The following is a 27,249-nucleotide window of genomic DNA, read 5'->3' as shown; positions in this document are numbered from 1 at the left end:
TGGCTCGTTTTTATTGAATCGATTGTCGGTTAATTTGGTCGTTACTCAGAGTGATCGTAGATACGAACATAGTTGCAATGCTTGTCTGTTTGTTTACACTTGTCTGTTTGGTTTTGTAATCGGACCTTTCAGCGTCACCGCGCCCATATGCCAAAAGCGAGTTTGGCGTCCCCAACGGTCGCATTTTCGTTGATCGAAGCCCAGGGCACAGGCGGGACCGACAGGTGAGTTACCGGCTCTGTAACTGCGTTTTTCATCATTGAGAGAAAGTATGCAAACTGATCTTTCTTGTGGCATTTGTCGGAATTTTCGATGGATTCGAGATTTAAAGGCCAAAATCGTCTCGGATCGGACCTTTCAGCGTCACCGCGCGCATATGCCAAAAGCGAGTTTGGCGTCCCTAACGCTCGCATTTTCCTTTGTCGAAGCCCAGGGCACAGGCGGGACCGATAGGTGAGTTACCGGCTCTGTAACTCCGTTTTATCAGCATTGGGCGAGAGTATGCAAACTGATCTTTCTTGTGGCATTTGTCGGAATTTTCAATGGATTCGAGATTTAAAGGCCAAAATTGTCTCAGATGCGAGTGAACACCCAGCCAGCAAATTCTTGTCGTTTTGTTGTACCGAAACTTTTGTGCTTGAACGCCGTTTGTATCGTCTGTACCGTACCCAGTTTTTGTCTTTTTGTTTGCTGTTTTTTTTTTTTTTTTTTTCTTTTTTGGATTGACCCTGCTTTACTCGCAAGACGAGACATTCGCGTCAACGGTCAACTCTGGTCTGGTCTGGCTTGGTTAATGTTCAATCTCGACCCAAACACCTCGTTAACCGCGTCTCGAGATCTCACGAATTCGATTTTTAGGTGGCCGTAAGCATCAGTGATGGTAGTACCTAGACAACATCGCAAAGTCTTTTTGTTCTGTTTTAATTCGTGTTCATCTTATTTCATCTATTTTTTTTTTTAATTTTTATTTATTTTTTTTAATTTTTTTCTTTTGAAAGTGGAATTTGGTAAGCGTGTGACTGTTGTGGAATACTGACACGATGAGCGATATCGAGGGGGGAGGTGAAGATCAAAGCTACGCTGACTGCTCGGTCGACGGCGACGACAGCCCCCGCTATCCGAGCCCGTCGGCCGAATCCATGGATAGTTGTTCTCTCGACTCTAGCGACCAGGAAGAAACTGATCCCGCCGGCGAGCCCACGCCCGCAGCAGGGCCAGAATCACCGCCACCCGTTGCAATAAACCTAGTATCGGACGACGAGGAGCGCGGAGAAGACGATGGTGGAGACGAAGCCCCACAAGAGCCTCCCGTGGCCGCCCTCTCTCCCAAGAGGGCATCCCACGCGCCGCGTCTAACAGATCTCCCGCCCGCAAACCCTAAGCAAAGGTCCAGGAAGAAGACCGCATCTCAACAACCGCCACCCGTTGCAATAAGCGCAGTAGTATCCGACGACGACGGTGACGAGCAGCTTCAACCAGGTGGTGGCGCAGAGGAAGCACCACGACAGCCTCCCGTAGCCGCCCTTTCTCCGAAGAGGGCGGCCTATCACGTGCCGCGTCTCACAGATCTCCCGCCGAAGCTGAAAAGGTCCAGGGAGAAAACCGCACGTCACCACGGTCAACACGTGCTCGCGGCAACAAGGCCGCAACTAGCGCCGCCCGTCACCACCGGCATACCCCACGCCCACGACGACCAGCAGCACGGAGACGATCGTGTGGAGGAAACCTTACCACAGCCTCCGAAGAGGGTGGCGCATCACGTGCCGCCTCTTACAGACTTCCCACCACATCTGCAAAGGTTCCCGAAGGCGGCCACATCTCATCACGGTCAACCCATGCCCGCCGCACGGCTGGAAATACCGCCACCCGTCACAACGAGCACACCCGATCGTGAGGAGAAGCCAGGGCATGATCGTGCCGAGGAAACCCCACAGCAGGTTCCCGTAGCCCCCCTTCCTCCCAAGAGGTCGGCCTACGCGCTGCGCCTCACAGATCTCCCACCAGATCTGCAATGGTTCATGCAGGAGACCAAGTCTTTTTTCACAAGGCCTCATGCGCTGGAGAGGCACGGACAGATGCTCGCCGCGAGCACGTTCGACAAAGCCTTGGAACGCATCCTGTGTGAGTATGGCGGCTCCGCATTTTACATTATTTGCTAGTTGCATCGCTCGTGGCATTTTCGGTGATGGAGCACACAAAAAAAAACAAAAAAACAAAAAAACAAAAAAAACAAAAAAAAAAAAAGAAGAGAAAGAAAGGCAAACCAGATAAGCAAACAGAGGAATGGAACGCGCTCCAATTTTCTGGTCCTCTTTTCATGTTTCTCGGCCATCTATCCTCAGGTTAATAACGTTAGATCTGCCCCACAGGGGATTCCCTGTGGGGTGCCTCAAGGTTCTATTCTTGGTCCCTTATTTTTTATCCTGTATGTTAATGATTTGAACAATGCTTCCCTGCTTGATGCAATCTTGTTTGCTGATGATACAAACTTATTTATCTCCCATAATGACCCTGTTTACCTAATTAACACATTAAATAGAGAATTAAACAAATTGTCAACCTGGTTTGCAGCAAAGCGGCTCTCCTTGAATTTAGCCAAGACTAATTTTATGGTATTCAAGCCTTGGCAAAAGAAGCAATCCTTTGAATTTCAAGTTTTCATAAACGAGCAGCCTATTCTTCGTGTTTCTGAGACCATGTTTTTGGGTGTTTTATTAGATGACAATTTGACCTGGAAATCGCATATATCCTTAACAGCAAATAAATTATCCAAATCTATAGGTATTATTCATAAATCTAGGTTTTTTCTCTCTACTCACTCCCTTCGTACTTTATACAATTCTATGATCCTTCCATATTTGTATTATTGCAATTCAGCTTGGGCTGGTACCTATAAGTCAAACCTTCAAAGAATTGTAACCTTACAGAAACGTGCGTTAAGAATAGTAAGCAATTCTACATACATTGCCCATACTGGCCCTATTTTAAAGGAACTTAAACTCTTAAAATTTCATGATATCCATTCGTTTCAATTAGGTACTTTTATGTTTTCATTCGAGAACTCTACACTCCCTTCCAAATTCAATAACTTTTTTTTACTGAATAGTCAAATCCACAATTATAATACTAGGAATGCTCAGTCCTTCCGTTTGCCACTGTGCAGAACGAACACCAGGAAGTTTTCAATTTACTTTCAAGGTCCAAACTTTTATAATTCGTTAAATTCTGACATAACCAGTTCTCCCTCCTCCCCTTTTTTTAAAAGAAAGCTTAAGGAATTTCTTCTCTCTAAGTATTAGCTTCTGTAAGGCAGTAATTCTTAACTAACTTACTTAATATGCGTGTGCGTGTGTGTGTGTGTGTGTGTACGTGTGCGCGGTCAAAGTTAATTACCATAAGTCCATATTGTAATTCTAATATAAGATTAGTTATTTTAAGTGAGAAAGCCTGACTTGTTATAAGCCTCGTGGTTTCTTTCAGGTTTTCTCGCCATTTATTTTCTGTCATCAATTTTCTTCATTTTTTTTTTTTTTTTTCCATGTGTAAATGTCGTATATGGCAAATAAATATTGTATATTGTATATTGTATATTGTAGGTTATCTTGGATACGTTCAGCGAATCCGGCCCGGAGAGTCGCCTTCAGTCCAAGACTTCCATCGCGGGGATCTTATCGAAGGATACCTAGACTATCTGAAGGTGGGTATCGAGGTTGTTTTAGAACGTTGCACGTTGCAACGACAACGACAGATGATTGTAGATTATCATTTGACCTGCTAAAAGACATTTACGACACGTTGCCATCTCGTCTCTACATCAGGAGGAGAGGAACTTGAGTCCTGCGACCCTAAGCGTGCACGCGAGCAGTCTGCTGTACCCACTGAAGTATTGCTATCGGGGATTGGGGCCACAATTCGAAGGTATCCGCATTATCTCCCAGCTCAGAAGAACGGCCACTGTACTTCAGAAGCAGGGGGATCTGGAGAGGGCGACCGCAGTCGAAGATCTCAAAGCGCAAAGCAAGTGGCTGGATTGGTAAGTGTGCTAGTTAGTTAGTGTAAAACAAAACAGAAACAAAACAAAACGGAAACAAAACGGAAACAAAACGTGTCTGTCTTTTAAACATCTTGGATGATCAATCGGGAAAAGGTAAAAAATTTAAAAATAGTCAGAATCGTGTTTTGTGAACGCTTGTCCTCGAGGTCTACAGTTCCTGCCTGCCTGCCTGCCTGCCTGCCTGCCTGCCTGCCTACCTGCCTGCCTGCCTGCCCTTTTGAGTAGACGACTGCATTCAGAGTTGAAATGCTTGAAAATAAATGCAAGAAGTACAGTTTCAATTTGTAGGAATGAATCGTTTCTAAAGATATTAAAGAACACTGGTCCCCGCTTTCTCTTAAGGGAACAAGTCCTCCTAGCTAGGGAAGCCCAGCGGTGCCGGTTTGAATTGGCCAAGGGCAGACAGCAACGCGCTCAGGAGGCCCGCGACCTGCTGCTTTTGTCACTGTACACCCACCTCCCGCCCAGCAGGGGCCTAGAAATCAGGACGATGGAGTTGGTCTTGGAAAGCCAACTGGAAGAACCGTTTCAGAAAGCGCACTATCGTGACAGAAACGTGGCCTTGATCAAGACAGATGGCGACGGCATCGTGCTACACCTCGGAAGGTTCAAAACCTGCAAGCAGAGCGGGCCTGAAACTATTCCCATACAGGTAATTCTTGTCACGACTGAACGACTGACACGAGCAGAGTACGGAAATTAACAAGAGTTCTGAGCACACTTTAATAACAGTCTCTCTCTCTCTCTCTCTCTCTCTCTCTCTCTCTCTCTCTCTCTCTCTCTCTCTCCCCGCAGGCAGACAGCCAACTCTGCAGGCTGTTCATACAGTTTGTATCAGAATTCAGAAAGGTGCTTAATCCGACGCTGTGCAGCAACTACCTGTTTCTGGTAAGTATAGGGTTCCCCGTCTTATAGCCAGCTAGCTAGCGCGGGCTAAAATTGCCGGGCTCGGCAAGGCAAAATTGTCCAACTCATGCCGTCGCCGGGTGAAGTAGCACTCGCTTGAAACTAGCTAACTGGTTAGGGATTTTTGGGCCGAAGAGGACTCTTTGAAAACACTGGCCGTGGGTCACAGTCACCACAGGCCCTGGTTGTTCAAAGCTGGGTTAAAGTAACCCGGGGTTAGTGTGAAATTTGATTTCAGGTCTGAAAACTTTAAGAGAAAATTCAGTTCAAATCTTTTTGCTTGCAATTTGATCATTGCATGTTCTAAAAAGAATAGTGAAAACTTTCCCCAAAAGACTTTTGAACAAAGAAATAAAGAAAGCTGGATTAAAATTTAACCCTGGGTTAGAGCTAATCGGCCTTTGAACAACTGGGCCCACTGCTGTGCAGCAGCAGATCATTTTGACTCTGACCTATTTCATTTCAGAATTCCAAGGGTGCACCGTACTCGAGCACGTCGTTCACAACACGTTTACAGAAAATGTTCGAACTCCTGACCGGAAGCAAGGTGGCGGTATGCGGACTAAGGTCATCTTTCGTAACCTGGGCATATTCCCAGAGGTAGGTCGACATGGCTATTGAACTGCAAGTCACGTCCTTCCTTCCTTCCTTCCTTCCTTCCTTCGTTCGTTCCCCGCGAATTTTGGAATCTGTTGCTTTAAAACGCCGGCATAGCCACATCGCTGATAACCGTTTGATACGTTTTTCTTTTTGTCGTTCTCCCTCTGTCTATCTGCAGCGGATGCGACGATCAGATGAAAGACAGCCTTGCTGCTTGTCTCCGGCACTCCCGAGAGCAGGCCCAGCACACTTACGACCGACGCACGGCAAACCAGAAGAAGACCCCGGCATTAGATCTGGCCAGGCGCAAGGCCGAAGAAGAGGAGCTTGTGGCCGGGCCCATGACCAGGTCTCTCCAGCTGCCAGAGATCTCGGAGCCGGAGATCGACGTGGGCGACTTTGTGGGACTCGTGGCCGAGGACAGCACCCTACAGAAGCCTTCGATTTTCCTGGGGCGTGTTCAAGCTTTCCTGCCGGAAGGCCAAGCCCTCCTTCTATGGTACAGGCACACCGGAGGTTCTAACTATGCCCCAGACTTGGACGGTGAGCAGTGGGTGGAGTCGAGAGAGTCGCTAGTCGCTGTGAAGGTGGCTGCTGCCAAAGGCAGTCCCTACGCCATGCGACTGCTGACCAGCGTGCGCGAGATACACAAGGCAGTCATGGGCGGGGAGCGGGGATCCTGACCTCAAAAAAAAAAAAAGGACAAAGCAAAAGGACAAAGAGGAGAAAAAAAAAAACAGAACGAGAACTCTAAGAAGATCCCTTTTCTTCGCTATTGTTGTTGGACTTTTGGAAGCCGCCAGAGAGATTTCTAGCTGTCAGATAAATAATAAAAAGTGTGTGAATTTGAATTTGTCTGGCTTTTGCTGTTCTGTTCGGTCCTGTCCTGTTTTCTTGCTTTCTTGTTTTCTTGTTTTCTTGTTTTGATTTTGTTTTTGTTTTTTTTTGCACCCGGAATTATTTCATTTGAAGCCGTCCGTCACAAAAGCAACACACCCGACAGGCAAAAACCGGCCACGAATGGTGATTTTTCCCCGATTCAAACTTGCCCACGCACGTCCGGGCCGATTCGGACTTGCCCGCACACGAATTAATTATTTGCCCACAGCTCGCGCGTCGAAACATGTGACGGTTCAAAGGGAACTTTGATAAATATGGATCAATGATATCGAAAGGAGGTAGACTAAATGATGAACAGTTAGAGCTAAATGTTAACGGAACAGCCATTAAATCATATAATTCTATTCTAAGTTATTGGGTGTAAATATCGATGATAATTTACATTTTTCTGATCGCGTAAGTAACATCTGTTAAAAAAAAAAAAAAATTAAAAAAAAAAAGAAAAAAAAAGGAAGCAGTCAAAGGCTGGGTGTAACTAATAGATTAAGGAAGTTAATCCCAGCCAAGGCTAAATTACAACTTTTTAAGGCTGCTATTCTGCCTTATTTAACTTACTGTGGTACTGTATGGAATTGTTGCAAAGCTAGTGATTCTAGAAAAGTAGAGAGGGTACAAGAACGTCAATCTTAAATATTTTAAATACTATCAAGATCATATTATTGTAATTATTATCATCTTATTATCTCATCATATGAAGGTTATCATCTTATTATACAGGGTGGGGTATTATAAACGTGGGGTCTACTATTTTCGGGGTAGGGTAGTTTTATATATGGGAAGAGCTCTTTTATCATATTCCAATAAATTTTTAACGCATAGTTTTATATAGATCAGATGAGTTTAGTTTAGGTGTGCTTACCTAGTGGGAAACTGCTATCTTATTTGACACGTAAATAAAGCTTATGATGATTTTATTTATTATTATTTGATTGGCTAGTTGGCCGGCCATCTCGGCCTAGCGCCAAATGTCCCCCCCTCCCCCCTCCCCCCCTCCCCAAGGCGCGCGCGCACGCGCATTAGGTGACTCGACTAGCTAGCCCTGCGAGCTAGACAGACATGTCTTTTCGTTTCGCCTCCACGAAATCGGAGGCAGTGGGAATGTGGCATCACACACCTTCCATCCCCGAGGTTTCGAAGTTGCGATGTTGCTGTGTTCAAGGTAACCCTGTGCAAAGAATGATTCGTTGGGCGAGGAGAGCACTTATTTCGAGACTCTCTAGTGGCTGTATACATTATCTGAATTGAGTTGACCTGAGAATTTACATTTCTTTCCATCAGATCTTGTCTTATGTCCACGCTAACTGCATGCGGAATGGTCACGGAAGGGTTACTCGGAGGGCAAACTGGAGCTGATGGCTTCACGTCTGCACCTGTTAAAGGAGAACGCAAAACTGTGACAGTGTCTAAAGCAGGCCCATCCTTGGGTCTTCACATAACAAATGATAGTTCGGGTTGTGCACTCATCGAAGGTATCGATCCAGGAAGCATTGCGCACGAAGCTCCCGGGATCTGCGTCGGAGATCGTATAGTAGCTATAAACGGCACGACTGTCGTCGGTACCGGGCACCGTGATGTAGCTGCTATGATAGCATGGGTTCCGGTCGGAGGGATAGTCGTCTTTGGGTTGATCGAGCCTGAGAGAGAGCAGCTCAGCTCCGGTAAGTCAGCTATCATCTATTATCTATTATGACAGAGTTACAATCTGCCATGCCATATATTCTAACTGCTGATAAGTCAAATGCTCTCACTGTAAGTGAATGGAACATTGACACGGCATCCAAAGGGACCTCTTTTGTCGTGAAAAAATACAAGATCGATCGTGGTAACAGTTCAGAAACAATAATTTGCGTTCTGGTTGCTGAATAAAGTCATGCCGATGGCACTCTGCTCTTTGTTCGAAGCCTTTGCAGACCATTTGACTTTCTCGCTGTAGTGAGAAGTAATGTGGCTCTCCGATCCTCTTTTCTTTTTTTTTTTTTTTCCCCCTCAGCCCAGACACTCACTGGTAGTTACTGAAGAGTAAGACACTGAGTCTCCAATCCAAGTGATTCTGCTATGGCCGTTGCCAGATGAAGAATTTGCAGATTTCCAGTTCCCAGTTGATTTTATATTTGACATTCGGGGTGCAGTGTCGGATGGTAGAAGTGGAAGGTTGAAATTGTTATCAGTTTTTTTGAAAACGCGTCACTTACTCCTTGACGAAAGTCCAAAGTGTTTTGTTTCACCGACACAGGTTGTCTGAATGTTGTCTGCATGAGCATGAAAATAATGCAAGTGCAATGAACCTTTTCTTTTGGGTTTGGCCACCTTGTTGAAATCTCTCGATTCTTTCTTTACGAGTGAGTATTGAGATTACTGGTTTGGCCAGCTTGTTTAAATTTTCTCAATTCTTTACAAGTGTAGATTGTAGAGGCTAGCTAGCTAGCTAGCTGCATGGGCTGCTAACTAGATGTAGAAATCTGGGAAGGTTCTTCCTTGGCCAATTCTGAGGCTTTAACCCTTTTTTGACTCCCAAGAGTGATTCACATGTAACTTCTCCCTGTAATTAATATCTAAACATTATCTGGCAGACAGGTCAGGAGAAAACTCAACCTTATCGAGTAGAAGTGGTGATCTTGATCTAACACCAAATTCTTGTCACTTATTTACAATTATGTGGCAGCCAATCAGATCTTGGGAGTCAAAGGCCGGTTAAAGCAAGAGATTTTAAGACTTTTTGTAAGAATGTCCTCAGAGTTTTGTGTGGGAACTAGTTGCTTGGGGTTGACACTTGATGTGTTGGGTTTTTTTTTTTTTTTGCTTGCTTAGGGTTAGACAGTGCAATGCAACTTTTATATTTAACCCTTCAACTCCAACCAACACAGAAGTGAGTGACCGACACAGAGTTTCTCCTTACATCATCCACACAATATCGACCATCTAGGTGACGAGAAGAGAGAAAAATGTGGATTTTGTGGATAATTAGTGGATCTAATACTAAATTCTCCGGACTCACATGATAAGAATTGTATGGTTGGCAGTCAAAAGAATTACAAGTTTGATCTGGGAGTTAAAGGGTTAATTCATGGTTCGTTCATATCTGTTTGTTAAATAGATTCGTCCAATAATAAAAATGATGATGTATCGTGTACCTAAGTACCTCCTAGATATTGTACTGATGTCTGTATTTATTTTGCACACAACTTTTTTAAATTGGTGAGAAACAACTTTCATCTACCTACTGATTCATCGGATGATCTGCATCAGGGTTACTCTCTCTCTCTCTCACGGTGGGTGGCATCCAAAAAAAGAAAGAAAGAAAGACCCGAGAGGTCTCCGCTTGAGTGTTTTGCATGCCAAAAGAGTCAGTGTCTTGCTGTGCCATTTCATTTCATTTCACCCTCAAACTGCCAGAGGTGATCGACATGTGACTTCTCCCGGCCCGAGGACCAAGTCATGCACATTCCTCCAGTGAAGTACAAATCCAATCCTTGCCTGGGAAAGTGGCTATATATATATATATATATGTATATCAAGGTAACCACTTGTGCCTGATATGTCTGATGATTCTCACCACCTGTTTGCTGAATAATGTATGGATATTATAGGGAGTTATATAGTGTCAAACACTAACAGGAGTTCAAGGGTTAACCCTTTAGCTCCCATATCAAATTTGCACCTCTCCTCACTGTCAACCATACAATCCTTTTGATGGTAGCTACTTGGTAGAATTTAGTATGGCATCAACCAATGGTCCCCAAATTGAGATGATGTTCTGGATTCTCAGCACTCATCCTGTTGATGCTGTATTGATATCGTTAGGAGTACAAATTAGAACAGTTTTGCAATGATGATGCCCAAAACAACCCTCTACCTGTGGTAAGAGGGCAGGCTTTCCTTTCTTCATTTCCAGAATTACTGGCCAGGGGTTAAATGCATGAAATGCAATCTGAATAATAATAATAATAATAATAATAATAATAATAATAATAATGATGATGATATTACATGTTTCAAATCAAAAATGTCAATGCTAATTTTTGACCCCTGCTTTTCTTTCCTCTAGGCCAACCAAGGACCAAGTCCTGTACAGGCACCTGCACCTGCAAATCCACCCAGTGACTGAGGTATGAATAACAATCAATTGTTCCCAAAGTGCACCACTGAAAACAGACCATTGAAAGAAAAAACATCCTTCTACTACCTGCTGGTCTATGTCCCTCCTTGACCTCTGCACAAACAGTGCCCTGCCTTTCCCCTGGCAAGCCCCGCTGCTCGCTTTGCGACGCGCGCTAGCGCTGGTGGAGCCTGTGGCTCCGGCCTCAACAGTTTGCCCTCACCAACCGGCCAGCGGTCTAGGAACGACAGCCCCTCAAAGTTTCACCTCTGCAGCTACAACTTGTGAACATTTCTTCCACTCTCCTGCACTGACCATTCCATCGCCTCTCTCTCTCTCTACCTCTTCTCTCCACTGCCTATTGGCATTGTTGGCAGAAATTTCATGTTTTTAGCAATCTCATTTAATAATAGTAGAAATGATAATACAATATCCAATATCCAATATCCAATATCCAATATACAATATACAATGTGCAATATCAAGCAGACAAGTGATGAGATCAAAGAAAAATAGAAATGAAGGGAACTTAAGCTGATCCAATAGAAAATTCTCCAAGCCAACGTCACCAGAACTGTATGGCTGACAGTAAGGAGAATTACTATGGAGATCTTGGGAGGGAGTGAAAGGCTTCATTAAAAGGAGGCTGTAAATTGAATGTCAATGTGAATTTTCCTGCTTTCCTGCCTGTAGGGGAAACAAGGACCAAGTGAAGTACAAATTGAATCCTTCCCTGGGAAAAAAAAAGGTCAGTCAATTCATAAAATCAAATCCGTGAGAATAATGATTGATCACCCACTCCGAGATAATATTATTATTGTTATCTGTCAGCCATTTGAAATGACAGGGCTTGCACAGGAATGAAATTCCCTTCAAACCAGATTGCACCTGTACGTCCCTTACCACTTGAGTGTAACCCTTTAGCTCCCAGATCAAATTTGCACCTCTCCTCACTGTCAACCATACAATCCTTATGATGGTAGTTCCTTGGTAGAATTTAGTATGGCATCAACCAATGGTCCCCAAATTGAGATGATGTTCTGGATTCTCAGCACTCACCCTGTTCATATTGTATTTATATCGTTAGGAAAAATTCTCTCTCCAGGTCATTTGCGGTAGTGAAAGGGTTATTAAGAGCTGTCACATCGCCTCGCCTGCAGGTAAATATGGTCAATGACATTACTAGATTTCTGGATTATACCATCCATTTACCCGTCTACGTAACATTTCCCCCACTGAACACACAAGAGGCTGTCGTTCCCCTGACAGGCCATGATCACCATTGCGCTACGCGCGCAGGCCTTCTGGGCACCTGGGGCTACCACCTCAACAGTCTGCCGCAGGCCTGCGACCAGCGCTATGGAAATGACAGCCATCAGAAACTTTTAACTCCGTCCATCATTATCACATCAACCCTTGACATTAATTCATTCCTCCTTTGCAGCTGAATTTCATTCAGACACTTTGGATTGGTTATTATTGCTTCAAAAAGTGCAGGAATTCAGTGTGAAGCTAGCTCTGGCCTTAAGGAATTGTCATACTTTTTGCTGTGCAATTTCATGTTTCTATCAGTGTCAACAGATGAGCAAAATTCTCTCTTTTCTTCAGTTGCAGCAGCTGACATGCAAGGGCAGGAACTGTGCTGGTGTGATGTAGCTATCAAGTGCCACCATCAAGGTTGAATGTGTGCAGGCAGTGATGACTGGAGATTTTTTCCCCCTCTAAACAATACTGCCTAACCGAATGGAGTAGACAAGAAAAGTTTTGACACATTCATTGGTATTGTTGTTGAAAATAAAGACTGATGCCCAAATTTATATTCAAAGGAGTGTGTGGTTTTGTCCTTTGTCTTTGTGTAGGTAATTGGATGATCTCTAGCGATATTTGACCTAAATGCCTGCAGTGATATTTCGAAATTGTTATGCGTAGTCTCACCAGCTGTTAGGCCGGTGGCATTTGAGGCAATTTTGAAATATCACCAGTGGTATTCATGCCAAACATCAGGTACAAATTATGCTGTTATTCGTCTCTACCGCTACCCGGGTTTAGTTTGTAATTTTCACATGTAGGTATTTGGCTTAAATTAAGCTGAAACACCACTGCTCTAAGCCAATCAAATCGCAGAAATGTCTCATGTGCTAGTATACGGGCATTAAAACCGGACAGTGCAACCTCGATGTAGGAAACCCTTTCACTCCCAAGATCTGATTAGTAATTGTCCTTACTATCTGCCAGACAACTCTTATGATGTGAGTTCAAAGAATTTGGTATTGGCTCAACTACTAATCCCATGATCGATGTTCTTCTCCATTCTCGTCACCTGCCTGCTTGATATTGTATTCATACTGTAAGGAGAAGTTCTGTCTTGGTCACTTGTGGGAGTGGAGGGTTCATATTTATTTCATTTCGCCAATTTGACAGGCACGTTTTCTGTGATTTGAATTTGCTCTAGGAGTATTTCATTGTCCGAAGCTTTTTGATTTTGGCTCCAATAATTTTTTTTTAAATTTTGGAGCGCGGGCTCAACTCTATGCATACACCCCAGTACCCCCTCGGTGTCGAAATGGAAACAGACAAAACAGATGGCGAAGGTAGTGAGTAGATGTCAAGGACTTTCAGTCTAAGACTCGTAGAACCAACCTTCTGAGGCTTATTCTGCTCGGTAAACGGAGAGTATTTTCCCGACGATCGGTCCATTTTCTAAAGGGAGGTCGCAAGTGCCTGTCAAATATCCCAGGCATTTTTGCTTCGTTTTGTGTACTTTGGTAGAAACTCGTACGTCGAAGGAACGCGCTTTAAAAGTGTATGAATCCAGAGCTACACATATTTACAGTTGAGGGTGACAAACTGAACGGATGTACCCAGTCGTTTGGCGTACTGTTGGACCCTAACCCTAACCCTAACCCTAACCCTAACCTGTAAATTGAATGTCAATGTGAATTTTCCTGCTTTCCTGCCTGTAGGCAAAACAAGGACCAAGTGAAGTACAAATTGAATCCTTCCCTGGGAAAAAAAAAAAAAGGTCAGTCAATTCATAAAATCAAATCCGTGAGAATAATGATTGATCACCCACTCCGAGATAATATTATTATTATTGTTATCTGTCAGCCATTTGAAATGACAGGGCTTGCACAGGAATGAAATTCCCTTCAAACCAGATTGCACCTGTACGTCCCTTACCACTTGAGTGTAACCCTTTAGCTCCCAGATCAAATTTGCACCTCTCCTCACTGTCAACCATACAATCCTTATGATGGTAGTTCCTTGGTAGAATTTAGTATGGCATCAACCAATGGTCCCCAAATTGAGATGATGTTCTGGATTCTCAGCACTCACCCTGTTGATATTGTATTTATATCGTTAGGAAAAATTCTCTCTCCAGGTCATTTGCGGTAGTGAAAGGGTTATTAACAGCTGTCACATCGCCTCGCCTCGCCTGCAGGTAAATATGGTCAATGACATTACTAGATTTCTGGATTATACCATCCATTTACCCGTCTACGTAACATTTCCCCCACTGAACACACAAGAGGCTGTCGTTCCCCTGACAGGCCATGATCACCATTGCGCTACGCGTGCAGGCCTTCTGGGCACCTGGGGCTACCACCTCAACAGTCTGCCGCAAGCCTGCCACCAGCGCTATGGAAATGACAGCCATCAGAAACTTTTAACTCCGTCCATCATTATCACATCAACCCTTGACATTAATTCATTCCTCCTTTGCAGCTGAATTTCATTCAGACACTTTGGATTGGTTATTATTGCTTCAAAAAGTGCAGCAATTCAGTGTGAAGCTAGCTCTGGCTTTAAGGAATTTTCATACTTTTTGCTGTGCAATTTCATGTTTCTATCAGTGTCAACAGATGAGCAAAATTCTCTCTTTTCTTCAGTTGCAGCAGCTGACATGCAAGGGCAGGAACTGTGCTGGTGTGATGTAGCTATCAAGTGCCATCATCAAGGTTGAATGTGTGCAGTCAGTGATGACTGGAGATTTTTTCCCCCTCTAAACAATACTGCCTAACCGAATGGAGTAGACAAGAAAAGTTTTGACACATCTATTGGTATTGTTGTTGAAAATAAAGACTGATGCCCAAATTTATATTCAAAGGAGTGTGTGCTTTTGTCCTTTGTCTTTGTGTAGGTAATTGGATGATCTCTAGTGATATTTGACCTAAATGCCTGCAGTGATATTTCGAAATTGTTATGCGTAGTCTCACCAGCTGTTAGGCCGGTGGCATTTGAGGCAATTTTGAAATATCACCAGTGGTATTCATGCCAAACATCAGGTACAAATTATGCTGTTGTTCGTCTCTACCGCTACCCGGGTTTAGTTTGTAATTTTCACATGTAGGTATTTGGCTTAAATTAAGCTGAAACACCACTGCTCTAAGCCAATCAAATCGCAGAAATGTCTCATGTGCTAGTATACGGGCATTAAAACCGGACAGTGCAACCTCGATGTATGAAACCCTTTCACTCCCAAGATCTGATTAGTAATTGTCCTTACTATCTGCCAGACAACTCTTATGATGTGAGTTCAAAGAATTTGGTATTGGCTCAACTACTAATCCCATGATCGATGTTCTTCTCCATTCTCGTCACCTGCCTGCTTGATATTGTATTCATACTGTAAGGAGAAGTTCTGTCTTGGTCACTTGTGGGAGTGGAGGGTTCATCATTCTACTGGGTTTTGACCTGTGGCCTTTATTTCATTTCGCCAATTTGACAGGCACGTTTTCTGTGATTTGAATTTCCTCTAGGAGTATTTCATTGTCCGAAGCTTTTTGATTTTGGCTCCAATAATTTTTTTTTAAATTTTGGAGCGCGGGCTCAACTCTATGCATACACCCCAGTACCCCCTCGGTGTCGAAATGGAAACAGACAAAACAGATGGCGAAGGTAGTGAGTAGATGTCAATGACTTTCAGTCTAAGACTCGTAGAACCAACCTTCTGAGGCTTATTCTGCTCGGTAAACGGAGAGTATTTTCCCGACGATCGGTCCATTTTCTAAAGGGAGGTCGCAAGTGCCTGTCAAATATCCCAGGCATTTTTGCTTCGTTTTGTGTACTTTGGTAGAAACTCGTACGTCGAAGGAACGCGCTTTAAAAGTGTATGAATCCAGAGCTACACATATTTACAGTTGAGGGTGACAAACTGAACGGATGTACCCAGTCGTTTGGCGTACTGTTGGACCCTAACCCTAACCCTAACCCTAACCCTAACCCTAAGCAATAACCCTAACCCTAACCCTAACCCTAACCCTAACCCTAACCCTAAACCCTAACCCTCATTTCCACACGCGATGGTTGAATTTAGCCGGAAAAAGCACGGTGAGTGTTAGGGTTAGCTGAAAAAATTCCTAAGCAAGGGTGAATTTCTTTCTGGAACCATTAATAGTTGGAAGGAATTTGCTTAAATAACAACCCTTACCGCCTGTCTGGGGGTAAAACCTTGAACTTAGACTATAATGCACTGCTTTTCTTAACGAGGATCTATTTTCATTTCAATATGGAGGGCGAAATTTGGCAAAGTGCCCCAAAGAGAGATCTCGGACTGACAATTGGAAAAAGAGGTTGAATTTGTCTGTTCAGAGTTTTGTCGGCAGTCTAATTGTTGTTCAGTTCCTTTCTCTGAACTGCAAACCTCTTTAGTGAAATGAAGGTGAAAACAAAAGACCATTTTATCGCAATTGGTTGACAGCTTGGTAAGGAAAGCTGCATTTATAGCGATCGTGGTGACTAGAGTTAAAGGAGACACTTTTGAATGTTCTCATCTTTGTGGGCACAGCGACCTGCTTCCCTTTTGTGGCGGTTATTAAAAATAACTTATTATAGCAGAGAACGAGTACACATTTTCTCAACCATCAACTCAATTTTATTTTAAATGTGTTGAATTCCAAAATGAACACGCTGGTCAAATTTCAAAATCGAGCTAAACTATCTGTCACCTTTGTCACAGAAAAAAATTAGTTTGCTCACAAAAACACGACCGCCTTAGCTTGAATATTATCATCAACGGCTTGTGAGGAACTTAAAAAAAAAGAATCTTGCAAACACAACATTTACGGAACACACTGGCCTGTGTTGAACTCTGAAATGAACATGCTGGTTGAATTTCAAAATCGAGTAAAACCATCTCACCACTGTCACAGAAAAGACCAATTTCCTCAGAAAAACACCACTGCCCTAGCTTGAATATTTATCCACAGTTTGCGACAGACTTTGACATTGATCATCTTGTTATAAAATTGACTGAAACCACCTCTCACGATTGTCGCAAAAAAAACATTCATTTCTTCAGAACACACTGGCCTGTGTTGAACTCTAAAATGAACATGCAACCTGGTTGAATTTCAAAATTGAGTAAAACCATTGTCACAGAAAAAACTAATGTCCTCATAGCTTGAATATCTATCCACAGTCTGTGAGAGACGTTGACATTGATCATCTCGAACTCCAAAATGAACATCCAAGTGAAAAGCTTACAGTCTGACTGAAAATTTGTTTTACAGTTAGGTACCTCCTATTGGAAGACAGTCCTGTCGATCTCTTCTTCTTCAGTGGGATCTTCTGGCTGGAGAAACCACAGCCACCTGTTGTTACTGTCTGGTATGCACCTTCGACGTATATACATGAGTGCTGCGATCTGGCTATGGTGGTTACGCAGATATTTAGGATCAAAGTTTAGGACCCTCGAGCGAATTCCAGCAAGCTAAAACAGAAAAGAGAGAAGCTACGAACACTCGAGGACGATTATTTGATGAGAGATTGAAAATCGACGATGTATTAGGTCAGGTGTCGTGACTTATCCACTTCAACAAACGACGCGCTCGCCATTCCTCGCGTTTCGTGCTTACATGACAACATGGCTGCAAGTTTCCAAAAATGGCACCGGAAGTGGAGGTCTCTATTGTGTTCGCGCAGGTTCTGCGCGTACACAATAAATGATTGATAGCCCTGGCCACTTCCTGCCTTCCCAGGTACGTGACTTCTTACACACGACGTGACTCGAACTGAAAGCAATGTGTGGGAACTAGCGCGTCTCTCCCCTTGTACTTTGGTCAACGTGGGACGGCAAGGAATTAATTCAATGAAAATTTCACCCCGTCGACTTCCAAAGAGAATGAATTTTGCGTCCGATGGACGGAAAGTTCTTCAAATATATTGCGCGTAGAGCTGATCACTACTATACGTTTTTATTTCCCGAAAGCATTTTTATCGTTAAAAGGAACACACACACACACACACACGAAAAAAAAAAAAAATGACTTTAAATTTGGACAAAACCAAATGCATGCTTATCGGTAGTAATAGGAAACGCGTAAATATAGTTTATCATTATTATTTATTATTATTTGATTGGCTAGTTGGCCGGCCATATCGGCCTAGCGCCAAATGTCCCCCCCTCCCCAAGGCGCGCGCGCACGCGCATTAGGTGACTCGACTAGCTGGCCCTGCGAGCTAGAGAGACATGTCTTTTCGTTTCGCCTCCACGAAATCGGAGGCAGTGGGAATATGGCATCACACACCTTCCATCCCCGAGGTTTCGAAGTTGCGATGTTGCTGTGTTCAAGGTAACCCTGTGCAAAGAATGATTCGTTGGGGGCGAGGAGAGCACTTATTTGGAGACTCTCTAGTGGCTGTATATATTATCTGAATTGAGTTCACTCCCACAACTTAACGAAGGCTTTTCGACTGCGGGCGAGTCGATTTCAACCTTCTTCTCTTTGCGCAATATTCGTTCGTTCGTTCGTTCGTTCGTTCGTTCGTTCGTTCGTTTGGAAGATTTCGCACCTCGTCTGCGAAGCCGCTTCGATTTCGACTCGATTCGTGGCGCACACGTGGACGAACGCGCGAGTGCAAAAAAACCAGCAGCCGATCGACTCTGAGAACGAAGCAACTCGCAAGAGAATCGAAAGCCTTTTCCGTCCGTAGATTTTTCTCTCTGTTCGCAAATACAGGGCTTTCAGCCGCAGGGGACGAGCGTCCTCCTGACTCGAGCGACGAGCGAGTGTTTGTCTGTTTGTCTGTCTCTTTGTTTGTTTTGCCTGTTTGTACACGTCCAAGTTGGCAGTTAAAAACATAGTCTATTTTCCAAGGTTTCCAAGGAAGGTTTCTTCACTTCATGCCTGGGTCCTTATGTATATTATTCTGTTTTACAGAAAATAACAGTCAACTGGAGCAGGCAAACTCCAATCAGCCAAGAGGGGCCAGAAAAGAATTGTGCTTAGACATAGCAGTTACCTCCAGCTGGAAAATACAAGTAAGTACTGCCAAAGAATATTTATTCCTTGCTGGTAATCTCAGAACGGCTGTCTAGGGCTGGAAATTAACAGGTTGTCTGAATGTTGTCTGCATGAGCATGAAAATAATGCAAGTGCAATGAACCTTTTCTTTTGGGTTTGGCCACCTTGTTGAAATCTCTCGATTCTTTCTTTACGAGTGAGTATTGAGATTACTGGTTTGGCCAGCTTGTTTAAATTTTCTCAATTCTTTACAAGTGTAGATTGTAGAGGCTAGCTAGCTAGCTAGCTGCATGGGCTGCTAACTAGATGTAGAAATCTGGGAAGGTTCTTCCTTGGCCAATTCTGAGGCTTTAACCCTTTTTTGACTCCCAAGAGTGATTCACACGTAACTTCTCCCTGTAATTAATATCTAAACATTATCTGGCAAACAGGTCAGGAGAAAACTCGACCTTATCGAGTAGAAGTCGTGATCTTGATCTAACACCAAATTCTTGTCACTTATTTACAATTATGTGGCAGCCAATCAGATCTTGGGAGTCAAAGGCCGGTTAAAGCAAGAGATTTTAAGACTTTTTGTAAGAATGTCCTCAGAGTTTTGTGTGGGAACTAGTTGCTTGGGGTTGACACTTGATGTGTTGGGTTTTTTTTTTTTTGCTTGCTTAGGGTTAGACAGTGCAATGCAACTTTTATATTTAACCCTTTAACTCCAACCAACACAGAAGTGAGTGACCAACACAGAGTTTCTCCTTACATTATCCACACAATATCGACCATCTAGGTATATACAATATCCAATATCCAATATCCAATATACAATATACAATATGCAATATCATGCAGACAAGTGATGAGATCAAAGAGAAATAGAAATGAAGGGAACTTAAGCTGATCCAATAGCAAATTCTCCAAGCCAACATCACCAGAACTGTATGGCTGACAGTAAGGAGAATTACTCTGGAGATCTTGGGAGGGAGTGAAAGGCTTCATTAAAAAGAGGCTGTAAATTGAATGTCAATGTGAATTTTCCTGCTTTCCTGCCTGTAGGCAAAACAAGGACCAAGTGAAGTACAAATTGAATCCTTCCCTGGGAAAAAAAAAAGGTCAGTCAATTCATAAAACCAGATCCGTGAGAGTAATGATTGATCACCCACTCCGAGATAATATTATTATTGTTATCTGTCAGCCATTTGAAATGACAGGGCTTGCACAGGAATGAAATTCCCTTCAAACCAGATTGCACCTGTACGTCCCTTACCACTGGAGTGTTTTGCACAGGATTCTGGATTCCATGTTCTGGATTCTCAGCACTCATCCTGTTGATGCTGTATTGATATCGTTAGGAGTACAAATTAGAACAGTTTTGCAATGATGATGCCCAAAACAACCCTCTACCTGTGGTAAGAGGGCAGGCTTTCCTTTCTTCATTTCCAGAATTACTGGCCAGGGGTTAAATGCATGAAATGCAATCTGAATAATAATAATAATAATAATAATAATAATAATAATAATAATGATGATGATATTACATGTTTCAAATCAAAAATGTCAATGCTAATTTTTGACCCCTGCTTTTCTTTCCTCTAGGCCAACCAAGGACCAAGTCCTGCACAGGCACCTGCACCTGCACATCCACCCAGTGACTGAGGTATGAATAACAATCAATTGTTCCCAAAGTGCACCACTGAAAACAGACCATTGAAAAAAAAAACATCCTTCTACTACCTGCTGGTCTATGTCCCTCCTTGACCTCTGCACAAACAGTGCCCTGCCTTTCCCCTGGCAAGCCCCGCTGCTCGCTTTGCGACGCGCGCTAGCGCTGGTGGAGCCTGTGGCTCCGGCCTCAACAGTTTGCCGTCACCAACCGGCCAGCGGTCTAGGAACGACAGCCCCTCAAAGTTTCACCTCTGCAGCTACAACTTGTGAGCATTTCTTCCACTCTCCTGCACTGACCATTCCATCGCCTCTCTCTCTCTCTCTACCTCTTCTCTCCACTGCCTATTGGCATTGTTGGCAGAAATTTCATGTTTTTAGCAATCTCATTTAATAATAGTAGAAATGATAATACAATATCCAATATCCAATATCCAATATACAATATACAATGTGCAATATCAAGCAGACAAGTGATGAGATCAAAGAAAAATAGAAATGAAGGGAACTTAAGCTGATCCAATAGCAAATTCTCCAAGCCAACATCACCAGAACTGTATGGCTGACAGTAAGGAGAACTACTCTGTAGATCTTGGGAGGGAGTGAAAGGCTTCATTAAAAGGAGGCTGTAAATTGAATGTCAATGTGAATTTTCCTGCTTTCCTGCCTGTAGGGAATACAAGGACCAAGTGAAGTACAAATTGAATCCTTCTCTGGAAAAAAAAAAGGTCAGTCAATTCATAAAACCAGATCCGTGAGAGTAATGATTGATCACCCACTCCGAGATAATATTATTATTATTGTTATCTGTCAGCCATTTGAAATGACAGGGCTTGCACAGGAATGAAATTCCCTTCGGACCAGATTGCACCTGTACGTCCCTTACCACGGGAGTGTTTTGCATGCCAAAAAAGTCAGTATATGGGAAGAATAGTATGCAACTGAATGATGCAAGTTTCAGCCAGTCGAGGGTTCTTACATTTTTTTATGGTGGTGCTAATGGTGTCTCGGTCAATTGCTAACTTAGTATTTAAGTACTAGTTGTGGTATTGATTATTTGACTTTCCCTAAATGTTTTTTATTGGTGGAGCCAACGGAAAAAGTTTGTGAGGCCATGCTTTAAAAAAATGACAGGAAGGCCTTAAGAGCTTACCTAGATCTTTATGAAGATGGAGGGTTATTTTATTGGCAGTGACATGTAAAGACAGTTTGCCAGGGCCACTTACTAGGAGTAGATGTATAAGTTAAAAATACTACATTTGAGCTCAATTTTTACGCAGACATTATTCAGGTAGGATGGAAATTTAAAAGCACGTTCTTGTCTCATTCATAAGCAATGCTATATACTTCACAGCTGTCAAATTTATTAAATTTTGTGTTCAGAATTACTCTTGGCCTTGATATTTTTAACATTATGTAACATTTAACATTGCATAACATTGTTTTTAACAAACAGTAAAATTTTTTGGTTTTCCATCTGAGCAATTAAAAACATTGTGTTGTTTCCAAGGTTTCCAACGAAGGTTTCTTCACTTCGTGCCTGGGTCCTTATGTATATTATTCTGTTTTACAGAAAATAACAGTCGACTGGAGCAGGCAAACTCCAATCAGCCAAGAGGGGCCAGAAAAGAATTGTGCTTAGACATAGCAGTTACCTCCAGCTGGAAAATACAAGTAAGTACTGCCAAAGAATATTTATTCCTTGCTGGTAATCTCAGAACGGCTGTCTAGGGCTGCAAATTAACAGTACTGGAATACAACAGTTAACTCCTGCTGAGAAACTGAGAACAGCTAAGAGGGGCTGGGAAATAACAGTGCTGGAATACAAGAGTTATCCACTGCTGGAATTCAGAAACAGGAAACTAATTTTCGATACTCTGCTACAATACACTGAGCATGCAATAATATCTTCCATTGCCTCAACTCCAGTTACTTGTAGAAAGGTCATCTCTGAACCATTAAATAGGATCTGCTTTACTAGTTATGTACAGTTTGCAATACGTTAACGAAAGAAAAAATCTTAACCCTTCAACCCCAAGAGTGGGCAGCCTCTAAGTTCTCATTACAAAATCACCCCTGATATGATAGCAGTCTCATTTAATAATAGTAGAAATGATAATACAATATGCAATATCCAATATACGATATACGATATCCAATATACAATATCCAATATACAATATCCAATATCCAATATCCAATATCCAATATCCAATATCCAATATACAATGTGCAATATCAAGCAGACAAGTGATGAGATCAAAGAAAAATAGAAATGAAGGGAACTTAAGCTGATCCAATAGCAAATTCTCCAAGCCAACGTCACCAGAACTGTATGGCTGACAGTAAGGAGAATTACTATGGAGATCTTGGGAGGGAGTGAAAGGCTTCATTAAAAGGAGGCTGTAAATTGAATGTCAATGTGAATTTTCCTGCTTTCCTGCCTGTAGGCAAAACAAGGACCAAGTGAAGTACAAATTGAATCCTTCCCTGGGAAAAAAAAAAAAGGTCAGTCAATTCATAAAATCAAATCCGTGAGAATAATGATTGATCACCCACTCCGAGATAATATTATTATTATTGTTATCTGTCAGCCATTTGAAATGACAGGGCTTGCACAGGAATGAAATTCCCTTCAAACCAGATTGCACCTGTACGTCCCTTACCACTTGAGTGTAACCCTTTAGCTCCCAGATCAAATTTGCACCTCTCCTCACTGTCAACCATACAATCCTTATGATGGTAGTTCCTTGGTAGAATTTAGTATGGCATCAACCAATGGTCCCCAAATTGAGATGATGTTCTGGATTCTCAGCACTCACCCTGTTGATATTGTATTTATATCGTTAGGAAAAATTCTCTCTCCAGGTCATTTGCGGTAGTGAAAGGGTTATTAACAGCTGTCACATCGCCTCGCCTCGCCTGCAGGTAAATATGGTCAATGACATTACTAGATTTCTGGATTATACCATCCATTTACCCGTCTACGTAACATTTCCCCCACTGAACACACAAGAGGCTGTCGTTCCCCTGACAGGCCATGATCACCATTGCGCTACGCGCGCAGGCCTTCTGGGCACCTGGGGCTACCACCTCAACAGTCTGCCGCAAGCCTGCCACCAGCGCTATGGAAATGACAGCCATCAGAAACTTTTAACTCCGTCCATCATTATCACATCAACCCTTGACATCAATTCATTCCTCCTTTGCAGCTGAATTTCATTCAGACACTTTGGATTGGTTATTATTGCTTCAAAAAGTGCAGCAATTCAGTGTGAAGCTAGCTCTGGCTTTAAGGAATTTTCATACTTTTTGCTGTGCAATTTCATGTTTCTATCAGTGTCAACAGATGAGCAAAATTCTCTCTTTTCTTCAGTTGCAGCAGCTGACATGCAAGGGCAGGAACTGTGCTGGTGTGATGTAGCTATCAAGTGCCATCATCAAGGTTGAATGTGTGCAGTCAGTGATGACTGGAGATTTTTTCCCCCTCTAAACAATACTGCCTAACCGAATGGAGTAGACAAGAAAAGTTTTGACACATCTATTGGTATTGTTGTTGAAAATAAAGACTGATGCCCAAATTTATATTCAAAGGAGTGTGTGCTTTTGTCCTTTGTCTTTGTGTAGGTAATTGGATGATCTCTAGTGATATTTGACCTAAATGCCTGCAGTGATATTTCGAAATTGTTATGCGTAGTCTCACCAGCTGTTAGGCCGGTGGCATTTGAGGCAATTTTGAAATATCACCAGTGGTATTCATGCCAAACATCAGGTACAAATTATGCTGTTGTTCGTCTCTACCGCTACCCGGGTTTAGTTTGTAATTTTCACATGTAGGTATTTGGCTTAAATTAAGCTGAAACACCACTGCTCTAAGCCAATCAAATCGCAGAAATGTCTCATGTGCTAGTATACGGGCATTAAAACCGGACAGTGCAACCTCGATGTATGAAACCCTTTCACTCCCAAGATCTGATTAGTAATTGTCCTTACTATCTGCCAGACAACTCTTATGATGTGAGTTCAAAGAATTTGGTATTGGCTCGACTACTAATCCCATGATCGATGTTCTTCTCCATTCTCGTCACCTGCCTGCTTGATATTGTATTCATACTGTAAGGAGAAGTTCTGTCTTGGTCACTTGTGGGAGTGGAGGGTTCATCATTCAACTGGGTTTTGACCTGTGGCCTTTATTTCATTTCGCCAATTTGACAGGCACGTTTTCTGTGATTTGAATTTCCTCTAGGAGTATTTCATTTTCCGAAGCTTTTTGATTTTGGCTCCAATAATTTTTTTTTAAATTTTGGAGCGCGGGCTCAACTCTATGCATACACCCCAGTACCCCCTCGGTGTCGAAATGGAAACAAATAAAACAGATGGCGAAGGTAGTGAGTAGATGTCAAGGACTTTCAGTCTAAGACTCGTAGAACCAACCTTCTGAGGCTTATTCTGCTCGGTAAACGGAGAGTATTTTCCCGACGATCGGTCCATTTTCTAAAGGAAGGTCGCAAGTGCCTGTCAAATATCCCAGGCATTTTTCCTTCGTTTTGTGTACTTTGGTAGAAACTCGTACGTCGAAGGAACGCGCTTTAAAAGTGTATGAATCCAGAGCTACACATATTTACAGTTGAGGGTGACAAACTGAACGGATGTACCCAGTCGTTTGGCGTACTGTTGGACCCTAACCCTAACCCTAACCCTAACCCTAACCCTAACCCTAACCCTAACCCTAACCCTAACCCTAACCCTAACCCTAACCCTAAACCCTAACCCTAACCCTAACCCTAAAACCCTAACCCTAACCCTCATTTCCACACGCGATGGTTGAATTTAGCCGGAAAAAGCACGGTGAGTGTTAGGGTTAGCTGAAAAAATTCCTAAGCAAGGCTGAATTTCTTTCTGGAACCATTAATAGTTGGAAGGAATTTGCTTAAATAACAACCCTTACCGCCTGTCTGGGGGTAAAACCTTGAACTTAGACTATAATGCACTGCTTTTCTTAACGAGGATCTATTTTCATTTCAATATGGAGGGCGAAATTTGCCAAAGTGCCCCAAAGAGAGATCTCGGACTGACAATTGGAAAAAGAGGTTGAATTTGTCTGTTCAGAGTTTTGTCGGCAGTCTAATTGTTGTTCAATTCCTTTCTCTGAACTGCAAACCTCTTTAGTGAAATGAAGGTGAAAACAAAAGACCATTTTATCGCAATTGGTTGACAGCTTGGTAAGGAAAGCTGCATTTATAGCGATCGTGGTGACTAGAGTTAAAGGAGACACTTTTGAATGTTCTCATCTTTGTGGGCACAGCGACCTGCTTCCCTTTTGTGGCGGTTATTAAAAATAACTTATTATAGCAGAGAACGAGTACACATTTTCTCAACCATCAACTCAATTTTATTTTAAATGTGTTGAATTCCAAAATGAACACGCTGGTCAAATTTCAAAATCGAGCTAAACTATCTGTCACCTTTGTCACAGAAAAAAATTAGTTTGCTCACAAAAACACGACCGCCTTAGCTTGAATATTATCATCAACGGCTTGTGAGGAACTTAAAAAAAAAAAAATCTTGCAAACACAACATTTACGGAACACACTGGCCTGTGTTGAACTCTGAAATGAACATGCTGGTTGAATTTCAAAATCGAGTAAAACCATCTCACCACTGTCACAGAAAAGACCAATTTCCTCAGAAAAACACCACTGCCCTAGCTTGAATATTTATCCACAGTTTGCGACAGACTTTGACATTGATCATCTTGTTATAAAATTGACTGAAACCACCTCTCACGATTGTCGCAAAAAAAACATTCATTTCTTCAGAACACACTGGCCTGTGTTGAACTCTAAAATGAACATGCAACCTGGTTGAATTTCAAAATTGAGTAAAACCATTGTCACAGAAAAAACTAATGTCCTCATAGCTTGAATATCTATCCACAGTCTGTGAGAGACGTTGACATTGATCATCTCGAACTCCAAAATGAACATCCAAGTGAAAAGCTTACAGTCTGACTGAAAATTTGTTTTACAGCTAGGTACCTCCTATTGGAAGACAGTCCTGTCGATCTCTTCTTCTTCAGTGGGATCTTCTGGCTGGAGAAACCACAGCCACCTGTTGTTACTGTCTGGTATGCACCTTCGACGTATATACATGAGTGCTGCGATCTGGCTATGGTGGTTACGCAGATATTTAGGATCAAAGTTTAGGACCCTCGAGCGAATTCCAGCAAGCTAAAACAGAAAAGAGAGAAGCTACGAACACTCGAGGACGATTATTTGATGAGAGATTGAAAATCGACGATGTATTAGGTCAGGTGTCGTGACTTATTCACTTCAACAAACGACGCGCTCGCCATTCCTCGCGTTTCGTGCCTTCATGACAACATAGCTGCAAGTTTCCAAAAATGGCACCGGAAGTGGAGGTCTCTATTGTGTTCGCGCAGGTTCTGCGCGTACACAATAAATGATTGATAGCCCTGGCCACTTCCTGCCTTCCCAGGTACGTGACTTCTTACACACGACGTGACTCGAACTGAAAGCAATGTGTGGGAACTAGCGCGTCTCTCCCCTTGTACTTTGGTCAACGTGGGACGGCAAGGAATTAATTCAATGAAAATTTCACCCCGTCGACTTCCAAAGAGAATGAATTTTGCGTCCGATGGACGGAAAGTTCTTCAAATATATTGCGCGTAGAGCTGATCACTACTATACGTTTTTATTTCCCGAAAGCATTTTTATCGTTAAAAGGAACACACACACACACACACGCGGAAAAAAAAAAAATGACTTTAAATTTGG

The 27,249-nt window shown here is 42.7% G+C and overlaps 3 protein-coding genes and 2 long non-coding RNA genes across 21 annotated transcripts in view; 4 read left to right on the top strand and 1 right to left on the bottom strand.

The window, feature by feature from the left end:
• The first annotated feature begins 685 nt into the window (after nt 1-685).
• LOC149035890 (uncharacterized) lies at nt 686-2,247 on the top strand. Its single transcript, XM_089191653.1, has one exon. It carries the CDS (start codon nt 1,041-1,043, stop codon nt 2,157-2,159), a length of 1,119 nt encoding a protein of 372 aa, XP_089047779.1. The 5' UTR covers nt 686-1,040; the 3' UTR covers nt 2,160-2,247.
• A 1,288-nt stretch (nt 2,248-3,535) lies between these two features.
• LOC149035889 (uncharacterized) lies at nt 3,536-6,411 on the top strand. Its single transcript, XM_089191652.1, has 6 exons — nt 3,536-3,697; nt 3,819-4,033; nt 4,397-4,706; nt 4,850-4,942; nt 5,427-5,560; nt 5,739-6,411. The coding sequence occupies exons 1-6, from the start codon at nt 3,539-3,541 to the stop codon at nt 6,241-6,243; spliced, it is 1,416 nt and encodes a 471-aa protein (XP_089047778.1). The 5' UTR covers nt 3,536-3,538; the 3' UTR covers nt 6,244-6,411.
• A 1,049-nt stretch (nt 6,412-7,460) lies between these two features.
• Nucleotides 7,461-27,249, top strand: part of LOC149035886 (PDZ domain-containing protein GIPC3-like) — a 24,941-nt gene continuing 5,152 nt past the window's right edge. The window contains exons 1-7 of one of the 15 annotated variants that reach the window (XR_016182290.1): nt 7,462-7,619; nt 7,739-8,118; nt 8,451-9,976; nt 10,506-10,566; nt 11,250-11,304; nt 11,662-11,716; nt 14,447-14,663. Coding sequence is in view for 1 of the 15 variants with exons in the window: in XM_089191658.1 (XP_089047784.1) it covers nt 7,603-7,619; nt 7,739-8,118; nt 10,506-10,561 (453 nt within the window). In the remaining 14 variants the exon portion in view is untranslated. Of the gene's footprint in view, nt 7,620-7,738; nt 8,119-8,450; nt 9,977-10,505; nt 10,567-11,249; nt 11,305-11,643; nt 11,717-12,164; nt 12,382-14,446; nt 14,664-27,249 lie in introns of those variants that run through there. The other 14 variants (XR_016182289.1, XR_016182288.1, XR_016182284.1 and 11 more) reach the window with 14 other exon arrangements.
• LOC149035887 (uncharacterized) overlaps nt 15,863-27,249 on the top strand; it is a 15,952-nt gene continuing 4,565 nt past the window's right edge. The window contains exon 1 of the long non-coding RNA XR_016182293.1: nt 15,863-18,130. This is a non-coding gene — a long non-coding RNA (uncharacterized LOC149035887). The remainder of the gene's footprint in view (nt 18,131-27,249) is intronic.
• Nucleotides 19,538-23,626, bottom strand: LOC149035888 (uncharacterized). Of its 3 annotated transcripts, none has more exons than XR_016182296.1 (3): nt 23,119-23,626; nt 22,108-22,942; nt 19,538-21,165 (listed from the first exon to the last, which is right to left on the bottom strand). It is a non-coding gene; the product is annotated as an uncharacterized LOC149035888 (long non-coding RNA). The 3 variants fall into 3 exon arrangements; XR_016182297.1 differs by having other exon boundaries at nt 23,275-23,626; XR_016182295.1 differs by having other exon boundaries at nt 22,108-23,626.

Source organism: Pocillopora damicornis, chromosome 13 (genome assembly GCF_964200805.1).
Source record: "Pocillopora damicornis chromosome 13, jaPocDami1.2, whole genome shotgun sequence".
Classification (NCBI taxonomy): Eukaryota; Metazoa; Cnidaria; class Anthozoa; order Scleractinia; family Pocilloporidae; genus Pocillopora; species Pocillopora damicornis.
The sequence above is the reverse complement of the archived record's forward strand: the minus strand, read 5'-3'. Positions and strand labels throughout refer to the sequence as shown.